Here is a 23,121-nt window from a genome sequence, read left to right as displayed (position 1 = left end):
ATACTTGTATAAATTTATTATTATTATTATTATAAGTATTATTTATACTTATAGTATACTATACAGTATACTATACTGTAGTCTAAGTATGCAAATAGCATTATGTCTAAAATAACAATGCACATACTTTAATTAAAAGTGACAGAGACACAAAGCGAACATATATTGGAAAATGACACCGAGAGACTTGCTGAATACAGGGTTGCCACAAACCTACAATTAAAAAAAATGCACCTGTGAGGTACAATAAAATAATGTATGCTTGTAGTTTCATAGTTGGGGTTGGGTGGATGAGGAGTATAAATACAAAACTTTCAAAAGACCAATGGATGACACCTGCATTTTGGAAAAAATTAAACATTAACAAAATGCCACATTTATGTTAATCCTTACCCTTGTAACTTCTATAAGTCTAGTTCATTTCTTGTATTATTCAAATTGTTTCTTTATTGATCCTCTGTCTCAATGTTCTACCCATTGATGAGAGTGGGGAATTGAAGTCTCCAACTATTATAGTAGAGGTGTCTATTTCTCCCTTCAGTTCTGTCAGTGTTTGCCTCATGTGCTTTGACTCGGTGCATAAATATTTATAATTGTTATGTCTTCTTGTCAAATTGTTTATTTTATTAATACATAGTGCCCTTCTTTGTCTTTTTAAATTGTTTTACATTTGAAGTCTAATTTGCTGGATATTAGTATAACTACTACTCCTGCTCTTTTCTGATTGTAGTTTACATGAAATATCTTTTCCCAATCTTTTACTTTCAACCTATTTTTGTTCTTGGGTCTAAAAGGAGTCTCCTGTAGATAGCAATATAGATGGGTCCTGTTTCTTTCTGTCTTTCTAATAAATTTTTCTTGAAAACTTTATTAACATTTAAAACAATAAATGATTCACCTTTTCCACAGTTTTTATTAAGTTTTTGTTTTAAGGATTAAACTTATTTCAAAAGTATTAATGTAAACCAATCAGATGTGAATAAAGCTTTTATAATGAGCTTTTAAATATCTACCTTCTTTCTTGGGATGATAGTATTATTGTAATACTTTAAAGTTTTGTTATTAAAAATAGTTGTTTTCAGGATTAACAGTTATTAAATCTTGATTTTTTATCACTTGAAGATGGATAGAAACGTGATATTTAAAATTATTTTTCAGTTTCATGTGAACTATTTTATAGAAGAAAACTATTCAGCATCAAAGGTTCTTTTTTTTTAGGTTTCCAGAGTTTGGCTTTATTTTTCAGTACAGAAATCATTTCGAGACATTTTGAGACAGACATCATTGAAGTAGAGGCTCTGTCAAATCAATAATACATTGCAGTTGGTCCACTGAAGAAGCCACACCTGGGATACAAGTTGCTTCTCATTTTGCCTGCTGTATGATAGGTTTTTCCCCCTTTTCTCTCATCAGTTTTGTTAAACTAAAACACCACAAAAAACCACTTGTCCATCCAAACGACTCTCAAATCTGGAGTTTGGTTGGAATTCTATGCCCAAATAAGCCAAACTTTTGGCTTAGTATCAAGGGTTCTTATGTGTAAAGTTCTAAAAGTAATCTTTAGTCTCCAATTGAACTTTATACTTAAGATTTTTTTTTAATTTTAGTACTTTTTACATAGTAAATATCAATTTTAATCACTAAATTCTTTATCACCGAATTATGTGCCTTTCTTTATCCTTTGGGCGTCTTGAATCATCTGATGTTGAGGGGTCCCCTGACCAGGCTTCCATCTTTTCTGTTCTTCTCTTCTTCTGCCCGGAAAGTATGGCCTGACCGAGGCTGTCAAGAGCAGGATCTTCCCCTCATCTTCACTTTCTTCTACTTCCTCAATTTCTTCTTCTGGTTCAGGAATTTTCTTTTTTTTCTTTTTCTCTTTCTTCTTTGGAGGTTCACGTTCTCCAAGCGTATTTTTAGGACAGGCATAGCTTAAGTGTCCACTTTCCCCACATTCGTAACACTTAGACTATTAAAGTAGTTTTGCCTTTGGATGAATTCAGCTGCTCTTCCATTGTCAATAGCAATGCTTGCTTTTATCACTCTACCAAATAGCATGCTGTTTGGTGTTGTTTATTGCCCTGGTACAGTTTTGAGCAGATTCTTTGTCCAAAACCAAATAAATGCAACCCCTTTACTCTTCCTGGTTATCTTTATCTTTCATTATAGTAACCTTTACAACTTTGCCATACTTGGAAAATACACTGTACTTTTACGTAGAGCCAATCCACCACTCGTTTCTTCAGGTTAGGCACATCAAAGAGATCAGAAGAGTGTGAGCCCTAGGCCCAGCTGGGGCTCGAACTCAACTATTTCTTGCTCCACACAACAGCTTTGACATACAGGGTTCTTGGAGAGTTCAGAAGCCAGAGATGAGAAAGTGATGGCAGATTTGTACCTTTCATACTCTGATTATGTGCACCTCAGATGCCATAAGCACACCGGCCCCAGAGGCGGGTCTATAAGCTTAGGCACTTGGGTCCTGTTTCTTAATCCATTCTGTCAGTCTATGTCTTTTGGTTGGGGGGGTTAGTCTTTTAACATTTAATGTTATTATTGTAAAGGCAGCACCTTCTTCAACCAGTTTGTCTTTTGGATTTTATATATTATATCTAAGTTTTTTTTCTCTTTTTACCTATACTGATAGTCTTCATTTCTACACTCTTCTCCAGACCTCTCTCTCTCTTGCCTTTTCCTTTCTGTCTGTAGTACTCCCTTTAGTATTTCTTACAGAGCAGATCTTTTAGTCACAAATTCTCTCAGTGATTGTTTAAAAATATTTTAATCTCCCCCTCATTTTTGAAGGTCAGTTTTGCTGAATATTGAATTCTTGGTTGGCAGTTTTTCTCTTTTAGAATCTTAAATATTTCACACCACTGCATTCTCACCTCCACGGTTTCTGCTAAAAAATCCACACCTAGTCTTATTGAGCTTCCCTTCTATGTGATGGATTGCTTTTCTCTTGCTGCTATCAAAATTCTTTCTCTGACATCTGACAATCTGATTAGTAGGTGTTTTGGAGTATGTCTATTTGGATCTAGTTTGTTCGTAATATGCTGCACTTCTTGGATCTTTAATTTTATGTCTTTCATAAGAGGTGGGAAATTTTCAGTTATTATTTCCTCCATTAGTCTTTCTCCTCCTTTTCCCTTCTCTTCTCTTTCTGGGACACCCACAACATGTATATTCATGCGTGTCATTCAATTCCCTGAGACCCTGCTTATATTTTTCCCTATATTTTCTTTTGTGCATTGGATTTCTGATGTCCATTCTTATAGTTCACTAGTCCTTTCTCCTGCCTCTTTAAATCTATTGTTGCAGGTTAGATTTCCATTTTTCATCTCTTCTATCATGCCTTTCATTCCTACAGGTTCTGAGAATTTTTTTCAAATTTTTGAGTTCCTCTTTTTGTTCACCCAATGCCTTCTTTATATCCTCCCTCAACTTGTTGATTTGATTTTTAATGAGATTTTCCAAGATTGTGTGAACATCCTGAATTGGTTGCTTCAACTCCTACATCTCATTTGAATTGTTGGTTTGTTTCTTTGACTGGGCCATATCTTTGATTTTCCTAGTAAGACTCATTATTTTTTGCTGGCATCTAAGCATTTGATTTCCTTAGTTTATTATGGAGATTTTCACTCTTTTATCTAGGATTTTCTTGCTGAATGGCCTTGTTCTCTATCTGTTCTTTGAAATTCAGTTCAACTTATTCTGAACCTCTAGCATAGGTTCTGTTGAACTGATAAGAATATTTCAGTTCTTGTTTTTGTTTCTTGCCCTGCCTATATGAAGCCTTTTTCTTGTCTTTTGAGGGTCTCCTCAGAAATTATAGATCCCAGTCAGATTTTCCCAGACTGGACTAGCCTGTGTCTCAGGAGGAAAGCATTGCCAGCATCAGTTTTCCATGTGACAACCCATCAAGTTTTCAAACTTACCTACAAAGCCTCTAGACTGTACCTTTCCTATCCTGCCCAGCATGTGACGTTTGTCTGCCCATGCCTTCCCACCAGAGTAAAGTGAGATGTGGTGCCTTTAACTTTAGCAGACTCTCCCTGCCAGGAATGCCGTTGAGACAGAGGTGAGGTTCTAGTTTGTCATTAATTGCTTCAGTTTCCTGTCTCTGGGGCCTGAATTCCTTGAAGGAGGGATTCCACTTGAGCTGAGACCCACTTTCCTTTTGGGAAAGTTACAACCTTTAGGGAATTAACTCATTTCATGTGATCGGTTACTTTGTCCCTCAGACAAGCTTAATTCTACTCTTGCCTGGGGCAGTGCTGGCGTGTGAGAAGGCTTCCAGTTCTACCTATTGAGCTGTTAACAAGTAGGAAAAAAAGCAAAAACAAAAACAAACTTTTAAGAGCTCAACCCCCACTCCTCGGGTTTGCCAACCAAGAGCTTGAGTTGGTACATGGCTCTATGTTTCTCCAGGATCTATGCATCCCCTTTTCTTGGGGTCCAGCCTTTTCTCAGTATTTTGTAACTCTCTGACTCAAAAAGCCTCTGTTTCATTTTTTTGTCGGTCAGCCCCACTCTCTCTCTGCTGGGGCAAAAACTCCTAGTTCCTTTAGTGCTTATTCCAGGTTTATCTGTGCTAGGGACCTATTTTCAGTAGTCAGAATTTATTAATTCCACAATTGGAACTTGGTTGAGCTAAGCCCTTCCTGCTAGTAAAGTCTGTTTCCTTCCCCCCCTGGGGAGCCAGTCTGTCGTGCCCATGGGGGAGGGGAACTGGCCTCCATGGCTTCGGGGTCCTTCCAGTTAGTTCTGTGTGGGTTCTCAGTCATTCCACTTGGTCCAAACTAGTGTACATTCTGTGCCTGGTCACTGATGTGGCCCCAGCAATTGTTCTGTACTGTTCCTGGCTATTTACTAGCTGCTCTGGAGGAAGAACTAAATTCCACACCTAAGTCACCATCTTGCCCGATATCATAACTTTTACAGATTGCTGGTAATGAACTAGCTGTTCTTCTTTTAACAATGTAAATAGAACCACTTTCTATTCCAATGGAATGCAAGCCATTAGCCTTTGTATAAATAAATACTTTATTTCAAAATTCTCATGAATAAAAATAGGTTTCCACAATATTTATCCATGAATAACAGCACCAATTTTATATTGTATTTAGAACTAAAATTGGTATGGTTGTCAACAAAGGAGTCTCACTTTTGAGAGTAAGAGCCTTCTCTGAATAAAGTGGACTGAGGTGAAAGACAATTTGTGACAGCTTACTCAAAAAGATACTATAATTTAGCAAACTGTTGGTAAAAAGTTATAAAATAATCTTTGAAAAGCCTTATGCTTTCTTTAAACAGATATTTACTCTATGAATTGTGTAAAGCCTCAATTAAAATGTAGAATAGACCTTTGTGGCAACTTCACTTGTATATCCCCAGCAGAAGCACTCCCTCCCACTAACAAAAATACTAATAAATCTACACTTAGATTAGGTTTACTAAAAGTCAGTGTAATGAAATTTATAATAATTAACTTTGTTTAGAAATCAAGTATTGTTATATTTCAGGCAAATACATATTTACCTTTCTGAGGATATATTTTAATACTAGGTTACTTTTGATCTTTTTGTGTTTCCTTTCTTCCAAAACTAGCACTCAAGATTCTAGACTTTTAGGGAAGTGTGTCTTTGAGGTTGTCCTTTTAGTGCATTAATGCTAGCTAACATGATTAAAAACAAAACAAAACAACATCACACAAGGAAAATATAAAGTCATACACAAAAGTGGCACCAGATGATCAAGTTTATTGTACAGTCACAAATTACATACTGGAAACTAAACAGGACAGCGTACTAGTTTTCACCAACTCAAAATAAGTTAGCAAATGACAAATTTTAGAACACACTGATTTTATGTGTCACCCAATGTGGGTGATTCACAAGAGAAGCTAAACAAAGAAAATTACTTTCTATGTTACTTAGTATCAAATTAATTTGATATATACAGTTTCCAAGTTTCATCAAGATATTTGAAAGTGTTTCCAAACTGGTAGAGAATAGCTCATGAACAGTCTGATTGAAAATACAGAATGGATCTCTGAAGGGTAAGTAACTTATTTGCATATCCACAACAGAATTACTCCCTTACATTATCAAAAAAGCTAATAAATCTGTTTAGACTAGACTTACTACATTAATAATGACTGAAATTAACTAAATTTGGTTACATTGTTATATTGCACTTGAGAACACTGACCACAAAAATCAAAGATTCAGTACCTCTCCCAAGAAGTTCACATGAAATATCAGAAATTACAATGAAATGCAAGCAAATATTGCTTGCTACACGACCACAGGTTAATCTTTTAAACTAGCCTTAGTTAAAAGGCATATTCTCCAAAGCAGAATATTAAGTCATTTCATTTACCCTTTTAGATTCGATATTTGATTTTCAAATTTTCCATTTTTTTCTTATAAAACTACTATATATACAAGATATCTAAGAGTACAAAGCAACACTAAAATAGGCAATAGCCACCCAAAAGTATTACAAGAATCACTTATTCTTTTCCACCAGGCTGTGTGCCCTACATTCTGCAACGCAGGGATGTCTATCAACTTACAAATTCTGTTTGTATTACAAAAACCAGGTGATTTATCACACACGATGTGTCTGCCACATAAATCTCTCTCTTAGGGCCATGAGTCACTGTCAAAATCTTCCAGAGCCCTCTGAAAGAAGCCAGTATAGTTTCTTTTACTGATACTTGGATTTTCTCTTTAAAGAAATAGGTGTTAGCAATAATTTATTAAGAATAGTTTCATAATAGGGAGAATTGTGACAGTAATATTTTGATTGTTTCATACTTCAGAATCATTGCAGATTTAATAAGAATGATAAAAACTGCAATAATTTCATAAGAGAAAAGTAAAGGGAAGAAAAAGGAAAGAATGATTCTGACCCAAATATTTCTCAAAATATAATTCTGAAATAAATTCCCCTATTAAAAAATCAATATCAATATGAGTATTTCTTATCAATAACAAAAGCTTTTAATACTGTCCAGCTCACATGTTTTTAAAAAACTGAATCAGATTATAAAAATTTAAAATGGACTTTAACTTTTAATAAATCACAAACAGCAGAATTTAAAATGTTTAGATATTAAAATACATGTTTTTTCATAGGACTATTATTTGATATTTTAATCAAATACATCCACATACTACTTTGGGGTAAAAAGATTCCCAACATAGTCCCCAAATATTTTCTTCAGAGTTGGCTTTCAGATTATACTCCTACCCTACTTCTATGGTAATATACATTTTTAATTTCTGAAAAACAGTCCATACTATTTGTCCAAAATTGTATTTTAGAAAGACAACTGAAAATATTATGTCCGTTTCCAATAGTCTGAATACAAGACTATTTCTTGAGATGGAGACCACAAAATGAGTAGATTGTGCAAAAGAAGGTACTAACATTTTTATCTGAGGTGAATTTCTACTCAATACATATTTTCAAGAATGACTGCTTTTAGGTGGGAAATCAGATAAGATGAAAGTTGTTTTAGTCCAACTTAGTGGCTAGCTGGTAGCATACAATATTTGGCTACAGAGTAAAAATATTTTTTCTTAAATTTTTGAAGATTTACTGGTAATAAAAATATGTATTGTATATGACAAAGATCTTTTATACTGCTAATATAAAATCTATACTCCAAAACCTATAAATTTTGAAATTCACTGATATAGAGTTTTGTCAGTGTTCTAACTTATAAAACTCACATAAATGTGCTTCTACTTTATGAGGATATTCTCAAGATTAGCTTAGGCATTTGTATAAGGAATTATAAAATATGGCAAGATAAATTTCAATTATTTTTAAAAACACAGAATAGCCAATTATTTAAGGAACATATTTATTAAAGCCTAATGAGGACAACAGTCAAAAAGCTCTTAGGCTCTCAATTTCCAATGCAAAATATGACGTAATTGCACAAAAATAAGTATAATTGATAGTTATCCCCAGGCCTTTAGGATTTGTGAATAAATTACACATTCCTCTAAAACAGTCACCACCCTAAAGGGGTCTAAAATTACAGTTTTCCAACTCTGCACTTTTATGAAATATCCTAGAAAAGTAATTTATGTGAACAAATCTAAAAAAAGCATTACAAGATTTTCAGTAACTTGAGTTGCTTATAAAAATACCTTTTAAGTCAGTTTGATAGCTGATACTGCTTTAGCACATGACCCTGCTTAAATTGAGGTAATATTCATGTGAGTAGCATCAGGCTATTACTAGAAGTAAACCAGTGAGCTACCTTAAGAGTTATGATTTCAGGCATTTCTCATGGGGTAGGGTGTGAAGGTCTGGTTTCCTTAAGTTGTAAAAATTCCTCATTGATCTTGGCCTGTCCTCAGTAACAGTTTTGGAAATATAACGAAACATACATATATAGGAAAAATAAATTAATCCCAACAAAAAAATCTTCAATAATCTAAGAATATACTACAAATAAGCAACTATATCAAAGAACAACAAACTACAAAATACTTTCTTTTTAAAAAGTAATTAAATCGCCAGACTTTTAAACAATGGAATAAATGTACTTTGGGAATGCTTTCCAACCCATATGGCTTTAAACGTCATGATGTTTAACCGAAATGAAACCACTACACAACATAAACATTTTTTATTATAAAACTAATTTTTAGCATGAGGATTTAACCTAGAAATTAAACTTTACAAATTAAAATGTAATAAAATAAATTGTGGATTAAACATAAATACAACTGTAATAACATGTACCCATTTAAAATTAAAATAAAATACTGTACCTTTGTTATCAGAGGAAAAGAATTTTGGTGGATCATTTTTTTTAAAGGTCTACTATGTAGATGATATTAAAATCTAAGTTCATGCATCCATACAGTTTTTAGTAGCATGAAGAGTCAACTGTAGTGTAATGTGTATTGACATTAAGTACCTGTACAAAAGATGGTGATGCTAAGGTTTAAATTTGAATTGCTTTAAAACAACAAAATTCAACATACTAAATCAGAGACGATACTTGTAAGAGGTTTCCATCTTATATAAAGTAGTAAATCAGGCACTACCTGTCTTATGTACATTGAATAAAAACTATAACTTGAAATTTTATTATTTAAACAACTAAAAACATAAATCAGCATATGTGCATTAAATGCACGTCTGAACTTTTTTAGTTTGACAAATGGGCATCATCGGTGGTACAGTCTTCAGACTTTATTCTTCATGCAGGACATTTAAATCTACAATGAAGCTGGTAATTCTAATAGGTCAGGATGTAGCACAAATTGAAAATCACAGTTAAGTTTCCGAGTTTCCTTCGCCATTTTCATGTGGTTGAAGCTGTTCTCTTTCTTGTTCCTCCTGGGGTGGTCGGACACGTTTGAAAAAGCCCATCTATCAGTTGAAGAAAAACCAACATCACCAATATCAGTGAAGAGTGTTAAAAGTATTTTTGAGAATAAATGGCACTTAATAAAACTTCTCTTCCCGGGCGGGCCATGTGGCTCAGCAGGCAGAGTTCTCACCTGCCATGCTGGAGACCCGGGTTCAATTCCGGGTGCCTGCCCATGTTAAAAAAAAAGAAAGAAAGAAAACAACAAAACTTCTCTTCCTTCAAGTAACAGTAATACTCATCATGTACCAATGTTATAAGGTGCCCTTCTTCCCTCCCTTTCCTTTTCTCTACCCTTATTTCTTTCCCTCCCTCCTGCCCTTCATTCAATTCCTTTGCCCCTCCCTTCCTAGGTCCATTACTTACTCTGTACATTACAAATACCAAAACAGCCAGTAACAACAATCCTGCTAGCACTGCTAAAATGATTACCCACACAGGTACGGGCATGGGTGCTGGCTGAATGCCCCAGGTGACATCAGTGGTAACCTGTTGAAGGAAAAAGTTTCTGAGTTTTAAAAATAGTTCACTAACTTCTGCAATAAACATGTGCATTCCTACTATACTGTATTTTAATGGTATTCATGTGATTTCCCTTTCTTTGATAAGATCATTTAGTGTTCACATATTTGGTATCGATAGCATGCCCACACACGACAACTCCCGACATGTTAACTCCTGACTGATGTTTAAATAACCCAAACCAGTTTATGATATTTTGACCTAATTTTTAATCCTCAAATTAAAGCTCTTCAAAATACTTTCAACTTTTTATAGTTAACTTCTTTAATTTTAGTATATACTAAGAAACTTTTTACATAGGACGAGTTGCTAAAACGAAAGGTCTGGCTTTATAATTTTGGAGTAGGGAAGTAAGAACATTAAACCAGGTTATAATCCTATCAAATTTTCAATGTTTAAAGATCAAAATAGTTACACTGACATTATTTAAAACAAAAACAAAACACCTAAAGCATTTGGACTGGGTGAAGTTATTCCATTTCTCCAAAGAAACGACTTACTAATGTAGAGTTGAAGAGATCCTCAATTGGAAGATTCTTATAAGGAAACTCTATGACATTAAATGAAGCTGATGACTTCAGAGAATATGAGTGATTCTGGTTTTCCTTCTGCACGGAAATAACAATGAGATGTTTTCCTAGATGCCAGGCCTTTTTTATCTCTTTGGGTGAGTTTGCTTAATGCTGCCACTGTCCACTTACATTCATAAAGGTCTCAGTCCACAGTAGAGACTTTACATACAAGATTGCACTCTTTCCTCGGTCCAGGCGCCCAAGCTGGCAGACAATCTTCAAACACTCAGCGATTCCACAACCCTGCCAAAACAAATGATCTTACTTTCAGGAAAAGGTCATTCTATCATCTCTTCAAACTTAATTTCAAAATAAAAAATAAGTATTTTATTATTTTTATGGGAAGGTCAAAGGAATTTAGAGTGAGGATCCAGATTTTTCTGTCTTACTGAGCTAGTGCTTAAAATGAACAGGACACTAGTTGAGACTATGAATGCTTTTTGTTTTATGAAGAGGTTAATTTTAATGTGATTTATGGCAGACAGATAAAAGCATTAATACTATAATATTCATTTTTAAGGCCAGAACTCAACATTCTTTTTTTTTCCTCTTCAAATTTAATTTATTATTCAACTCCACATTACTTTGATGAATTACATAATTTTTATACACTTTTGAGCTACCATTCTTTAATTTGCTTAAGTTAGTAATTTCTAGATATTTATTTAATTTCAAGTTTAGGTGATATACTAATTTATAGTAAGCCTTAAACCAATATATTAGGCAGTATTCTCTAGAGAAAGAGAACAAACCAAAGATATCTGTAAATATGATATGGAAGAGCCCAAAATCCATAGGGCAGGCTTTGAATCTGGAAATTCGAATGAAGTGTCTCAATGAATCCCACAGGAGAGGCTCACTGGTTGAGGAAGCAGTGAAAAAAATCTCTGTTCTTCACATGATTGCATTATCTAATTGGTGGGAGATACGCCTTAGTTGATCACAGATACAATGAGCCACAGTTACAATTAAATGACTGAAGATTTAAAACACCAACCTTCCAATTTATTAAAAAGCCATGAAATATCCTTGCAGCAACAGTCAGACAAGTATTTAACAAATGAAACATCTGAACATCATCATTTGGCTGAACTGACACCAGAACATAATGATCACATTTAATATGTCTGGTGTCACTATTCAAACAAGAGAAGAAATAGAGACACTGATACAGAGGAAACACTGTAACTTGAATTCAGAGGCTTAGATTGGACTTGTCAAAAGACAAGAAATACTAGGATCCACGTGAAGGAGAGAGACAAGGAAGGGTGCTCTCTTATAGGCTTCAGGGAAGCATGGTCCCGCCAACAGCATGATGTCAGTCTTCTGGCCCCCAATACAGTAAGATATCAATTTTGACTTGCTCTAAGTTACTCCATTTGTGGTACCTTGTTATGGCAATCTTGAGAAAGAGCAGATGATTGTCACTGACCTGAGGACCCTCCCATCTAACTTGTCTCACTGGCTGATAGTAAAAATTTGCTGGGATCAAAATTGCATTTAGAACTCTGTTGTGAATCAAACCAGGGAATATCTGTGAAACAGACAGTTTATAGGGACAAGCTTGGAGATTCTAATTCAAAAATCATGTCAGGCTGTCAGATGGAAGTCTGATAACATTATGGTCCATGAACATATTAAACCATAAGCTTCTGTTATTGCAGTTTCTAAAATTTGAAAACAGTCTAATTGGGTCATTCTGTATTCATGTCTCTCATGAGGAGGTATTTAACACTGCTGACCAGGTCTGAAGTCATCTATAGGCTTGACTTCAGATCTTCAGTTTTCAGGTAAACGATGCTTTGGGCAACACCCTTCTCAGGGGAGGATCTGGGAGACAAATTTTTACTTTGAATGTGTTGGACCTGCTTCTTGTGCCTGGACTCCTGGTGATTCTCCTTCATTCACAGACTATGTCTCCAATTCATTTTGGACTCTAGTAGAGATATGCAGTCTGCTTTGCTGGGGCTCCAGAGATTCAGGCGTTCACCCCATCTGTGTCACCAAATTGTTACCAGACAAAGGCTGTCAGTTTTTCTGCCCAACATACACAATTACCAATTCCTGAGACACCGGGGTTTCCAAGAGAGTAAGAGTTTATTACTACATGTGTTGCAGGAGAATAGACTGCCTAACCCCAACATTCTTTAGCAAACCCAGAACACGATCTTAGTAAGACATGAAAAGCAGATCACAATATCTCTGTGTACAAAGAAACAGTTTATTTTTAATGGCTGTTAAATAACTGGTCCGTGTCTGGCCTGTTGGAATAAGGTCACTTACTGATGGTCTCTGTCATACTCAGTGCTTTTATCAGTATCCTGAAAACAGGCAGCCAAAGGAAACAAATATTTACCACCTTCAAATAGCAGTCAAGCTGCACCAGACAAGTTATATACATACATCTCACAGCAATGCTATTTCTTAAATGATACCACTATTTGATGACAAAATTAAGGTTCAGGGAGATGAGCAAAAAAAGTTTTTGGAGGAGTGAGGTCAGATCCAGAGATATCTGACCCCAAAGGAGCCTGTGCTCTTTCTATTAAACCATGGTAGCTTTATCAAATTTGAAAACAGCAAAACCATAAAATGAAAATCAATACATTAAAAAAAAAATCAAGGTTTTACAAGTTCTCAAAACGCTGATATGATGGACCCAAACCAACCAATCTAGTAATGTAGGGTAATGCATTTCAATTCTATACTATTAAAAATAAATGAATACTTAAAGTAACTAGAAGTAAAAACCTAAAATTGTAGAATTGTAACCCATGTCAAACTCTGAAATATGTTCTACAACTAATTGTGGTGCTGTGTGTTGAAATTTATTGCTTCTTTGTATACATGTTATTTTTCACAAGAAAAGAGGGAAAAGAAGTTGATTGTGATGGTAAAAAAATATTTAAGGCTTCTAACCTCCTATATTCTGGAGCAGCTAGAAGGAAAAATCTGAGAGGATCATACGGTAGCCCACGACAAACTCTGGGATCTGTCCTGTAACTATTTGTTGAAAAATGATTTGAAAACTGTTGCTTTTTTATTTATTTGCTTTGTAGATGTTATATCATACAATAAAAAAGTTAAATATGTATATATGAATAATTCTCCAAGCAATCTAACAACAGAATAGGTTGTCTAGTTTTAGAATAAAGTCTCTATCACTGGAAGTAAATAAGCAGATATCAGATAACAGTACATCAGACCTATTTTGTAGGATTCACTGAATGGTAGGGTGGACTAAATAACTAGCTTTTAAATTCTCTTTGACCTTTTATACTCACTCATTGAACAAATATGTGCTCAATCAATTCATTACACAAATATCTACTGGGCCCCAGGCACTGTTCTAGATTCTGGAGATAGAGTCGTTAACTAAAAAAAAAAAAGTCCCTGCTTTCATAAAACTTATATTGAAGGGTTTTGGGAGGAGGAGTAAGTAGAAGGGAAAAAAGTAAACAGACTGAAATACATTTGTCATAACATATCAAGCTATATGGGTGCTTTGTTTACTGTAGCGGATGTAGCATGCTGCCTAGCCCTCCTAACTACCCCACTCCCACCCCCACTTCCCTTTCAGGACTTTGGAAATCATTCCCCAGCTCCTGGGGCTATTGGCTGCTGAGAGTTCATATCTGGGTCCCATCAGAGAACTGCCTCCCTGAAAATAGTTACCTCCTCTAAATTTACTCCTTCTCTGGATACAACCAGCATCTAATAGATAATGGATGTAGAAGGTCATCCCAGCTCCAGTGCTCTCGGTAAGGTCAGTTGAGATCATTGTAGAAGTGACACCACAATTCCATTTCTCTTTGCTCATTCCTGCTTCCCTCACTCTTACTCCACACTGAACGTCCTATATACAAATCTCTGCTTCAGAGTGCTCCTGGGAGACTACTACTAATGTTTTAGGAAGCAGATTCTTTACAGTCTTCTTAAATATGACATCAGAAGCACAAGCAACAACAAAAAAACGGATTAAAGGACTCCATCAAAATTTTAAAAAGAACGCACAAAACAGAGAGAAAATATTTGCAAATCATATATTTGATAAGGATCTAGAATCTAGGATATATAACTAATGCTTAGATCTTAACAAAAAGACAAACCCAATTTTAAAATGAACAAAGGATCTGAATAGATGTTTCTCTAGAGAAGATATATAAATGGCCAATTACATGCCAAGATGCTCAACATCATTTGTCATTAGGGAAATGCAATGAATTAGAATGAAAGATAACTTCACACCCACTAGGATGGCTGTAATCACACAGACACACACAGAAGGAAAATGACAGGCTCTCTAATTATGGAGAAATCAGAACTCTTATACTCTTTACTGGGAATATAAAATGGTGCAGGCACTCTGAAAAAGAGTTTGATGGATCCTCAAAAATTAAACATAAAATTATTAAAGGACCCAGCAATTCCACTCTTAGGTATGTACCCCAAAGAACTGAAAACAGGTATTCAAAAAACAAAACAAAACAGAAACACCTTGTATATGAATGTTCCTAATGGCTAACAGGTGCAAACAACCCAAATGTCCACCAACTGATGAATGGAGATAAACAAAATGTGGTATATATTTATACAATAGAATACTGTTCAGCCATGGAAAGGAATGAAGTACTGATACATGCTATGTTATATGAATTTTGAAAATATTATGCTAAGTGGAAGAAGTCATACACAAAAGGTCAAATATTAGATGATCAATCTGTATGAAATGTCCAGAACAGACAAATGACCATAAGAACAGAGAGTAGATGAGGGAAAAGGAGAAAAATGGGAAGTGACTGCTTAAAGGTAAGATGTGATAACAATGTTCTTGAAACTGATAGTGGTAATGGTTATGCAACATTGTGAATACACTAAACACCCTAAACTGTACACTTCAAATGTGTGAATTATATGGTAAATGAATTATATGCAATTAAATACATATATAATCCTGTAGGAAGATAGAGTATGCAGGATCAAAAGTGGTATGGGGATAGAAGATAATTTTTATTTTATATAGGTTGGTCAGAGACATTCTCTCTGGTAATTCCAAACAGACGGGAGAGCAATTTTCAAAGGCACAGAGGCAGAAACAAGTTTGCAGCTATTTAAGGAAAAGCAGAGTGGCCAGATTGGCAAGAGTGACGTAGGTAAGGAGAGGAAATGAGAGTAGAGTGGTAGGGAGGGCTTGAAAGTCACTACAGGCTATGGATTTTTCTCTGAGTTAAATGAGAAGCCACTGCAATGACCTGAAGACCTGATCTATAATTAAAAGGATCACTCTGACTGCTGTACAATGAATAAACTGAAATAATAAATAAAAATAGTTTGAGGAACCATAGGACTTGGCGAAAGTCCAAGTGAGAAAGGAAGGTGGCCTGGGTTAGGTGATAAGAGTGGTAGAGCTGGTGGGAAGGAAAGGTTCTCAATATTTTGAAAGTTAAATTCATAGGATTTACTGACATATGGAATATGAAGTTTGAGAAAGGAGTGAAGCATAATGCCCAAGTTTTGAACAGAGAAAAGACTTGATTATTTAATAAAATACGGAACAGTATGAGAAGAGCAGGGTTAGGAGAACTCAAAGGCATGTGTTTGGGATTAAGTCTGAGATTCCTATTAGATATTCAGAGGAATTGTCTACCAAGGCACATGGAGAATGGAGTCTAGAGTTTAACACCAAGAATCAAGTTGGGAATATAAATCAGTTACCCATACAAAGATGGTATTGACAGCCATGAGACTGAATGAGATCATCTAGCAAAGCAGTGTCAACAGAACTTTCTGTAATGAAGGAAATACTATATATTTATATTAATATGGTAGCCACTAGCCATATGTGACTACTGAACATTTGAAAGGTGTTCAAGTGTCTACCATATTGGGTAAGGCAAATCTAATGAATGAGTACTGCTGGAAGAGAGAAGAAATCTGAGATCTGAGTCCTGGAGTACTCCAGAGCTTAAAAGTTAAGAAAAGGATCTTAAAAAGGAATAGTAATGGTATGTAAAAGCCACTGATGATTGCTACTGAACATAAAAAAATATATATGCCAGGTTCCATGGTAGGTGATTGTTTGCAGATATGTTAAATTTCAAAAGCTTATATGATAAGCCACCTTTGTAACATCATACTCACTCCACAGACTGATTCAACAAAAGTTCATCATAATTCTAATAATTCTACCAATATATTTTAATTGAGGTCTCTGGGCTTTTTACTGTAGTATTGCACAAAACCCCCAAAGATTAGTGTGAGTTCAATAAGTCAGTTAAAGGGAAGCAAAAAGAAAAACAAGTTGGAACATAAAGTATTAATATGAACAATCTAAAGGACAAATCATTTGGAAAAAATATGGGGTTAATGTGACAAGGAACAAGGAAAGTAAGAGGATTAAATGGTATAAAAATATATGTAGTTCCTTTGAGAACAGCTGTTGTTATTTTTGAAATATGTTCTTTGGCATCAGTCCTATAATCACATATTTTTAAAATGTTTAAAGTGTCTAATTGAAGTGGCACTTACCAAAGTGTGAACATCTCCTTCACTGAGATCCCGCTTGGTGATGAGATGGTTCCGCTCACCCTGCCCATTAACAGTGTCATTCTTTTCACTTGTCTGTGAAGTTGAGATCTAGGTAGGGTGGCATTAATAAAATTGGAGTAAATATTAATAATGGAAAACATTTCACATTGACATTTAGACAAAGTCATGATTAAAAATAGTGAATAAAAATAAGATTTTTAGAGTCCTTAACATATAGAAAGAAGTGACACTGCCCAGCCAGGATATTTTCCCCTTGGAAGGGAAACTGATGACGCAAATGGGCTGAAATTTCACAGCTCAGATGAGTGTCAATTATGAATATTTTTGTTTCATTTTCTCAACTTTCCTTAGTCATTATTGTGCAATAGCTTTCTAATCAAATGCATGTGCCAGAATGGAGATGATATATCCAAAAGTAATTATATATGACATTTTTTGGGGTCAGGTAAGTCAAGAGAGTTAGGAGTTAAATGTTTTATCTTATCCCAAAGACAGAAATTCCAACAACAAAACACTCGATGCAATATTATACACTGGATATACGATGATGAAATGGAGTTCAGGCCAGATGGAGTCACTTAGAATACTTCCTGAGACTCATTAAACATTACATAAATCTTTGGTTCACTAGGACTAGCAAATTAATTCTTACTTGTTATACAAATAATCTTATCCTTAGTATACTAGCTACAATCTAAAATGTTTCTGCTGAGTGAGTTTTTGTATTAAAACAGTTTTGATTTCATACCTTTGCTTTACAGGTTTAGAAAGAAAAGCAATAAAAATCATCAAAACAAAGAGTTGTTACTAAGCACATTACCTTAATTCTCAAAGGGTTAATCTCCATATCTGAAGTGCAGTTCATTGGCCCATCAATATCATACTGAAGTATGTACAACAAAGTGTTATTGTTATATTTGTAGGGCCACTGGAGATTTAGCATTGCCTTGCTGAATGAACTTGGACCATTGTTTCTTAGCTAATGAGGAAAAGAAATTATAAATACCTCAGGGAAAAATCTATTGCATAATCCTTCCCCTACAACAATTTATGGGAATCATATATAAGCAGCAAACTTTGGGTAGCAATATATTTCCACAGTTAATCAAATATTACATGACCATTATTATGCAAAAGAGATCTAACTTAACATCTGTCTCTTAAAAAAAGGCTAATATGGGTCAAAATGAAAAGATAAACAAGAGGGAAAAAATATTTAAACATTATTGATAAAAGATGGGCAAATCAAATGTTCTTCCAACAGAAACAAAATTTGGATTATCTGCTATGGAATATTCAAATTTTAGCCAGAACTGCAAAACGTCCACGTGGCACTAACTAGTCTTAAACAATTTATATAAGTTACTATCTTTAACTACTTGAAGCCACTTGAATAATAAAAATGAACTTATGAATAGGGACAAAATTCAAAGAAATCTCTGGTAAATAAAGTATGCAGAGTTTATACAAAAACTATGATATTATGGAAAAGGCAAAACTAAAGAGAGAGTAAAAAAGATCAATGGATGTCACAGGAGGGTGAGGGGAGGGGATGCGTAGGTGAAGCACAAGGTATTTTTAGGGTTGTAAAACTATTCTCTGTGCTACTATAATGGCGGATACACAACATTACATATTTGTTAAAAGACCACAGAACTGGGGGGTGCAAGCATAGCTCAGTGGTAGAATTCTTGCCTGCCATGTGGGAGACCTGGGTTCAATTTCCGGTCCATGCACTTCCCAAAAAAACAAGGAAGCAAGCAAAACAAACAAAATCCACAGACAGTGCTGCGATAACGGATACTCACATGGAAAAATAATGAAATGTGACCCCACCATATAGTACTAAAAAAAAACATAACTGAACATACAAGAGTAAATTCAAATGTAAACTATGGATTTTAGCTACTAATACTGCATCAATACTGGTTTATCAATTAAAAGCAAGATGTTAATAACAGGGGAAACTATGTGTTGTAGGGGGGTATATAGGAACTCTGTACTTTCTGTGCAAATTTTTCTATAAACCTAAAACTTCACTAAAAATGAAGTTTATTACATAAAGGGGGAAAAAAACAACATGGAAATTTTTTTTTAATTAGGCTAGCTTATTCTTCTCTGTTGGCTTCTCTAACTGGGTTTCATTATATCCAACAGCTGCAAACCTCATAGATGTGCTGAACAACTGGCCCAACGTCTTCTTCAGTCTCAGGGTTCTCCTTGTGCTCCCAATTTGGAATTGGAAGAAAGATATGATCAGGACTTGAGACTCTAAACAATGACCAAAGAAAACCTACCATGAATATCAAAATGACATAGTCAGTTTATTTTCAAAAGTACCCTGTATTAAAATTAATAAACTCAGAACTAATAAAAAGCCATGCATTTAAAAGAAAAAACTAGGCATGTATGTGTGTGTTTCACAGAAGCTACTCTTTATTAAAAGCTACATACATGTAAAATATGAACTGATAAGTCTACTTATGATAAACTTTGAAAAACTTACTTTGTACCTGCTGTTCATGTTTGGTTCTTTCCCGTAGGTTCACCAGTAAATATGTGGAACTTTAGAACACATTTAAGACCCCCTTCTTTCTGTAAAAGCTACAGCCCTAGAAAAACCACCACTAAACATGGCATGTCCACTGCTTGAAAGAAACTATGACCCAAGAGTTACTTTAAAAGCAATCATGATCAAAGGTGATGGTGGAATAATTCAGAGAAGTTTGGGTTTAACAAATGTGTATGACTGCTAAATCAGTATATTGATTTTTCTTTTAGGCTCCAGTACCTTAGAGCAGCTAGAAATAAAAACCTAAAATTGTGGAGTTGTAACCCATACCAAACTCTAAAATTTGTTCTATAACTAATTGTTGCGATGTACTTTGAAATTTATTGTTTTTGTATATATGTTATTTTTCACAAAAAAGAAAAAAAGAGAGAAGGAAGAATATAATAGAGAAGATGGGCTTTAATAAATGAATATGACTGCTGACTCAATATATTAATATTTCTTTTGGTCTTCTGTAAATGGAGCAGCTAAAAGAAAAAATGAAAAATCATGGACCTGTAACCCATACCAAACTTTAAAATCTGTTATATAACTACTTGCTAAAATTTATTTGGAAATTTATTGCTATTTTGTATGTGTTATTTTTCACAACTAAAAAAAAAAAGCAATCATGATCTTGGGGTTCACCCTATGAAACTTGCTCCTGTGGAGGATAGGCTAATTCTACTTAAAATTATGCCTAATAGTCACTCCCAGAGAGCCTCTTTCGTTGCTCGGATATGGCCTCGCTCTCTAAGCAGACTTGGCAGCTGGCCTCACTGCCCTCCCTCCTACATAGAGTATGACTCCCGGGGGTGTGGGTTTCCCTGGCAAGAATAGACTGGGGATTCAGGGGTGGTCCAGGATGTGGCATCCGGGGATTGAGGGGGCCTTCTTGCCAGGGACGGGGAGGAGAGAGATGGAGCAGAATAGTTTCAGTGGCAGGAAATTTCGAACAGAGTTGAGTGGGTAACCTGGGGGCTGTTCCTGCGCATTGTGTGGATGCCCCTTTTTGGTTTGTGGTGTGTTGGAACGGCTGCAGGGAGGTGCCTGGGGCTGCTGGGCTGTGTCCAGTAGTCTTGATTCTTGAGGATGACTGTATGGAGATGTAGCTCTTACTGTGTGGCTGGGTGACTGTGAAGGCCTTGTGTCTGGTGCTCCTATTTTCTGGGGTATGGACATATGAATAGGGAAATATGGATGAAAAATGGATAAGTAATGGGGGTACAAGGGCTGTATGAATGGGATGGATGGAGGTGCTGGTGGTCGGTGGGAGGAGGGAAGGGGGTGTGGTATGTAGTTTTTCCTTTTGTTTTTTTTTTTGTGAAGTGATGCAATGTTTTAGGGGGTGATTGTGCATGATTGTATGATATTGTGAGCCGTCAATTGTGAGCCATCTGTGGAGTGTGTATGTGTGGGGGGATGTGTCAATACTATTAAAAAAAGAAAAGCAATCATGAGAATGAGATACTCAACTTAATAATCATACTGACCCTCTTATCTCAACAGCAGCTAAAACAGCAAGGTCAACTTTATAAGACACAACCGGGCTTACTTTGTCAAAAAGATTGGAACTGAAAAGAAAAAAGGATATATTTAGGACTCAGTTTAGTGTAATGATCATCAAAATCATACAGAAGCAAACTTGCTGAAACTGAAAATGAACAAATTAAAAGCTACAAAGATATGAAACACTTAAGTCAAAGTAATTATTTTTTTTCGTTAACATTTGATTTCAAGATGATGATCAAGTTTTCATTTTCTTTGAGACCATCTATCTATCTGGTTTAATGTTCATGTTTAATGGCACATAGAAATTTTGTTTCACAAATTTGAAACTGATAACGAAATTATCCTTATAAAGTAAATATTTATTTTTAAAATGTTATAATCAAGTACTAAAACTTTAGTCTTTTATATTTCAACATATTTAAAGTAGGCAACATAATAAATCTATAGTTAAAAAATATGTCCTTTAGTTATATAAAAGTTGTTGGCATACCTCTGGATTTGTAAATCAAATTTCACAGAAGTATCCATCTCTGATTGTTGGTGCACACTAAAACGAAGACCAGCTAAAAGCTGAATGGGGAGGAAAAGATGGAAACATAAAAACAATGTCTACTCAGTGAAATTTCACATTTAAATGTAAAGTTCAAAAGAATGATCTGAAAGACTTTTCTGGACTTAACAATACAACTGAAAGTACTCTAACAAAGATGATTAAATCTGATTTTATATGGAATCTTTTATTTAAGGTACTTGGGCCAATCCATAATGGAAACTACTTAACAATTACTAATCATAATTATACCTCCTGAGAATATTAACTACTCTCTAGTAAAATGTATTAGTAAATGTTGATTCACTGAAAACACAGCAATTATACACGATTTAGTTATAGGAAGCTAACAACTGAATCTGTAAATGGGCCAGGAAGAAAATGAAGGGAAGAAAAGGGTGGTTTATAAGACTAAGAGAACCTGGGTAAAGAAGGTATGTATGGATAGGGCTCACACCAGAATTCTCACACGTCTTATTGCCCAACCAACACCAGGCATCCTAACTTCTGCAGGTGGAAAGTTCATAGATTGTAAAGAAGGTAACTAAAAGGTAAGGTGAGAAAACGTATGCTTCTTAGGGATTACATAAACAATGTATAAAAATGGCAGACTGGGCGGGCCACAGTGGCTCAGCAGGCAGATTTCTTGCCTGCCATGCTGGAGACCTGGGTTTGATTCTCATTCTCAGTGCCTGCCCATGCAAAAAAAGTATAAAAATGGCAGACCCTGGGGGATTTTAACAACTTTCCTCCCATTTTACAAAGCCTGCAGCTGGCTACTCAGAATAACCATAAACTACCTATACTGGACAAACCGTAAACAAAAGAACAAGACCAAAAAAGAGAGAGAATAAAAAACATGCTGATTTGATAAAAGCATTGTGTTACACAGAATGAATAAATGGAATTCAGGGTATTTGCTCAAGTTCTCCTCCCCCAAGATACCATACTACTAAAAATAATAACTTTTGTCTGAAAATATACTTAAAGAACATGGACTATTTAAGCCCACATTATCATAGACTTTCAAATTACCAGTGTCTATGTACCATTATATATGTGCCATTAAAAACCAACACAAAATACACTGTCATTTTTCCCTTGGTACTAGAAATTCTGCAAAGTATACTCTGTTTACTTTTTAGAAGATTTGGGGAGGGATGCATTGGGAGCGTCTTCTCAAGCTCCTGTGCTTCTCCCTCTACCACTTAAAGGAGAGCCTCACTGAGCTAAGTTCTTCTTTGAGCCTCTCTTTGGGACCAAATATTGTTTCAAGTTAATAAGTCTATCCCACCTAAGAATGACAGAACTGGAATTTGCCAGAGTAATTTTGAGGATTCATTACAGCATCAGTTTAAAATGCCAAAAATATAATTATAATTACTATCCTTAATTTAAACCATGTTCTCAACCATTAATCAAATTAAGGGTACTGTAAAGAGCAGCTTTTTCAGTACAGTGT

General features: G+C 35.1%; 1 protein-coding gene and 1 pseudogene across 2 annotated transcripts in view; both read right to left on the bottom strand.

Moving 5' to 3' along the window:
* Positions 1 to 1,652: 1,652 nt before the first annotated feature.
* LOC143675818 (zinc finger CCHC-type and RNA-binding motif-containing protein 1-like) lies at positions 1,653 to 3,978 on the bottom strand (annotated as a pseudogene).
* A 1,761-nt stretch (positions 3,979 to 5,739) lies between these two features.
* The window catches only part of ITGAV (integrin subunit alpha V), a 106,467-nt gene continuing 89,085 nt past the window's right edge, over positions 5,740 to 23,121 (bottom strand). For both annotated transcript variants that reach the window (XM_077154383.1, XM_077154382.1), the window contains exons 22-30: positions 21,600 to 21,679; positions 21,091 to 21,171; positions 19,212 to 19,317; positions 17,867 to 18,025; positions 17,026 to 17,133; positions 10,627 to 10,740; positions 10,426 to 10,533; positions 9,770 to 9,892; positions 5,740 to 9,405 (exon numbers count right to left, since the gene is read on the bottom strand). In XM_077154383.1, the coding sequence (XP_077010498.1) occupies positions 9,310 to 9,405; positions 9,770 to 9,892; positions 10,426 to 10,533; positions 10,627 to 10,740; positions 17,026 to 17,133; positions 17,867 to 18,025; positions 19,212 to 19,317; positions 21,091 to 21,171; positions 21,600 to 21,679 (975 nt within the window). In that variant the 3' untranslated portion in view covers positions 5,740 to 9,309. The remainder of the gene's footprint in view (positions 9,406 to 9,769; positions 9,893 to 10,425; positions 10,534 to 10,626; positions 10,741 to 17,025; positions 17,134 to 17,866; positions 18,026 to 19,211; positions 19,318 to 21,090; positions 21,172 to 21,599; positions 21,680 to 23,121) is intronic.

The sequence above is a fragment of the Tamandua tetradactyla genome, chromosome 3 (genome assembly GCF_023851605.1).
Source record: "Tamandua tetradactyla isolate mTamTet1 chromosome 3, mTamTet1.pri, whole genome shotgun sequence".
Lineage (NCBI taxonomy): Eukaryota > Metazoa > Chordata > Mammalia > Pilosa > Myrmecophagidae > Tamandua > Tamandua tetradactyla.
Note: the sequence above shows the minus strand (reverse complement) of the source record. Positions and strands in the feature narration are given on the sequence as shown.